This window comes from Babylonia areolata, chromosome 27, assembly GCF_041734735.1.
Source record: "Babylonia areolata isolate BAREFJ2019XMU chromosome 27, ASM4173473v1, whole genome shotgun sequence".
Taxonomy (NCBI): domain Eukaryota; kingdom Metazoa; phylum Mollusca; class Gastropoda; order Neogastropoda; family Buccinidae; genus Babylonia; species Babylonia areolata.
Window position 1 is genome coordinate 1,930,770 of NC_134902.1, and position 2,500 is coordinate 1,933,269.

At 51.4% G+C, this 2,500-nt stretch overlaps 1 protein-coding gene across 1 annotated transcript in view; it reads left to right on the forward strand.

Annotated features, from left to right (window-relative positions):
* The window catches only part of LOC143301555 (MAM and LDL-receptor class A domain-containing protein 2-like), a 247,425-nt gene that overhangs the window by 109,630 nt on the left and 135,295 nt on the right, over positions 1 to 2,500 (forward strand). The window contains exons 72-74 of the mRNA XM_076615934.1: positions 733 to 893; positions 1,650 to 1,833; positions 2,421 to 2,500. The exon at positions 2,421 to 2,500 is cut by the window's right edge and continues 79 nt beyond it. Of these exons, the coding sequence (XP_076472049.1) occupies positions 733 to 893; positions 1,650 to 1,833; positions 2,421 to 2,500 (425 nt within the window). The remainder of the gene's footprint in view (positions 1 to 732; positions 894 to 1,649; positions 1,834 to 2,420) is intronic.

Sequence of the window (2,500 nt, forward strand, 5' to 3'; positions counted from 1 at the left end):
AAACAGTGTGTTGTGTATCGTCAGGACTCTTCCATCAAACATTGTGTTGTGTATCGTCAGGACTCCCTTCCATCAAACATTGTGTTGTGTATCGTCAGGACTCCCTTCCATCAAACATTGTGTTGTGTATCGTCAGGACTCCCTTCCATCAAACATTGTGTTGTGTATCGTCAGGACTCCCTTCCATCAAACAGTGTGTTGTGTATCGTCAGGACTCCCTTCCATCAAACATTGTGTTGTGTATCGTCAGGACTCCCTTCCATCAAACATTGTGTTGTGTATCGTCAGGACTCCCTTCCATCAAACATTGTGTTGTGTATCGTCAGGACTCCCTTCCATCAAACAGTGAAACCATTCATCAAACCAAAACCCCTCCCCTCAACAACACGCTGTACTAAAACATCCATCACAACACACTGCTGTCAAACCATTCATCACAACACACTGCTGTCAAACCATTCATCACAACACACTGCTGTCAAACCATTCATCACAACACACTGCTGTCAAACCATTCATCACAACACACTGCTGTCAAACCATTCATCACAACACACTACACAGTTAATGCAGTCTGTACAACACACATCAGCAGTGACAGAAAAGCAGCCACCTTGATGAAGTGGTCAGCGTTGCCCAACACGCTGAAGGCACAAGAAAGGGAAGAAAGGGGCAAAACGAAACACAAGGTGAAGCAGCTTTGAGTGAAGACTTTTCACCTGTATGCACCAGGTGCGGGGTACTACGTGTTCATCGAAACCTCCTCCCCCCGCCATGCCAACGACAAGGCGCACCTGGCCAGCCCCCCTGTGACTGACGGTCGGCCCAAGTGTCTGACCTTCTGGTACCACATGTTCGGGCCTCACGTCAACCAGCTCAATGTCTACACCAAGGTGGGTGGGTGGCTTGTGTGTGTATGTGTGTGTATATATGGGTGTGGGTGTAGTTTGTGTGTGTGGGTGGGGGGGGGGGTGGGGTGTAGTTTGTGTATATGGGTGTGGGTGTAGTTTGTGTGTGTGTGTGTGGGTGGGTGGGTGGGTGGGCGGTTGTGTGGGTGTAGTTCGTGTGTGTGGGTGTGTGTGTGTGGGTGGGTGGGTGTAGTTTGTGTATATGGGTGTGGGTGTAGTTTGTGTGTGTGTGTGTGTGTGTGGGTGGGTGGGTGGGTGGTTGGTTGTCTGGGTGTAGTTTGTGTGTGTGTGGGTGGGGGCGTAGTTTGTGTATATGGATGTGGATGTGGGTGTAGTCTGTATGTGTGTGTGTGTGTGTGTGTGTGTGTGGGGGGGTGATAGTTTGTGTATATGGGTGTGGATGTAGTTTGTGTGTGTGTGGGGAGAGGGGGCGTAGTTTGTGTGTGTGTGTGTGTGGGAGTGTAGTTTGTGTGTGTGTGTGGGAGTGTAGTTTGTGTGTGTGTGTGTGGGAGTGTAGTTTGTGTGTGTGTGTGTGTGTGTGTGTGTGCGGGGGGTGTAGTTTGTGTATATGGGTGTGGGTGTAGTTTGTGTGGGTTTAGTTTGTGGGTGGGTGGGGGGGGGGGCGTGTGTGTGTGTACGTGTTAGGGGCGGGGGGAGGTGTAGTTTGTGTGTGTGTGTGTGTGAGAGAGAGAGAGAGAGAACAAGCGCAATGTAACCGCACCGTGTTGCCGTGACGACCAGGTGGGCGCCACGTACGGCAGCCCAGTGTGGACCCACCAGCGGACGATCGACACCAACTGGCACCAGGCCACAGTCACCCTGACCAACACCCACACCTACACCATCGTGTTTGAGGGCGTGCGGGGCACCAGCTACCTGGGGGACATCGGCCTGGACGACATCCGTCTGACTGATGGACAGTGTGGTCAGTTCGCTCAGGATCCCGCCGTTTTGGTTGTTGGGAGGGTGTGTGTGTGTGTGTGTGTGTGGGGGGGGGGGGGGGTGCCAGGAAAGAGGGGCTCCAGACTGGGTGTGGTGTTGTGTGTCCTGTGGAACGGCACGTTAAAGTTCCTCACTGCAGTCAGTGGGTTCCTGACTTCTACGTGGGGAAGGTTTGGGGGTGGGAGTTGGGGGGGGGGGGGGGACATTCCACGACTGTGAAATGTCGGTACGTTGGAATGACAAGTCCTGATGTTGAGTAACACACTTGCTGAAAAATGTTTGTCATGCTTATCACAGAGAGACAGACAGACAGACAGACAGACAGAGAGAGAGAGAGAGAGAGAGAGAGAGAGAGAGAGAGTAATCATTTTCCCTTTATCAGAAAATTCAAAACTAATTTTCAAAAGCAAATACAAAGGACCTCATAGCACGTTATATCATGTGGACGTGCATGCTGTGTGGTGTTGTTTTGTTACGTCCTGGTCAGTGTTTTTGTCTTTTGTTTTGCGGCATCTGGTGTCAGTGAAGTTACTCTTGTCGTCATACCTCATCTTGACGTCTCTCCATCAGCCGCGTCATCCCTCAGCCTGAAGTGTACGTTTGAGGACAGCACCGTCTGTGGATTCACCCAATCGCGGACAGATGACTTC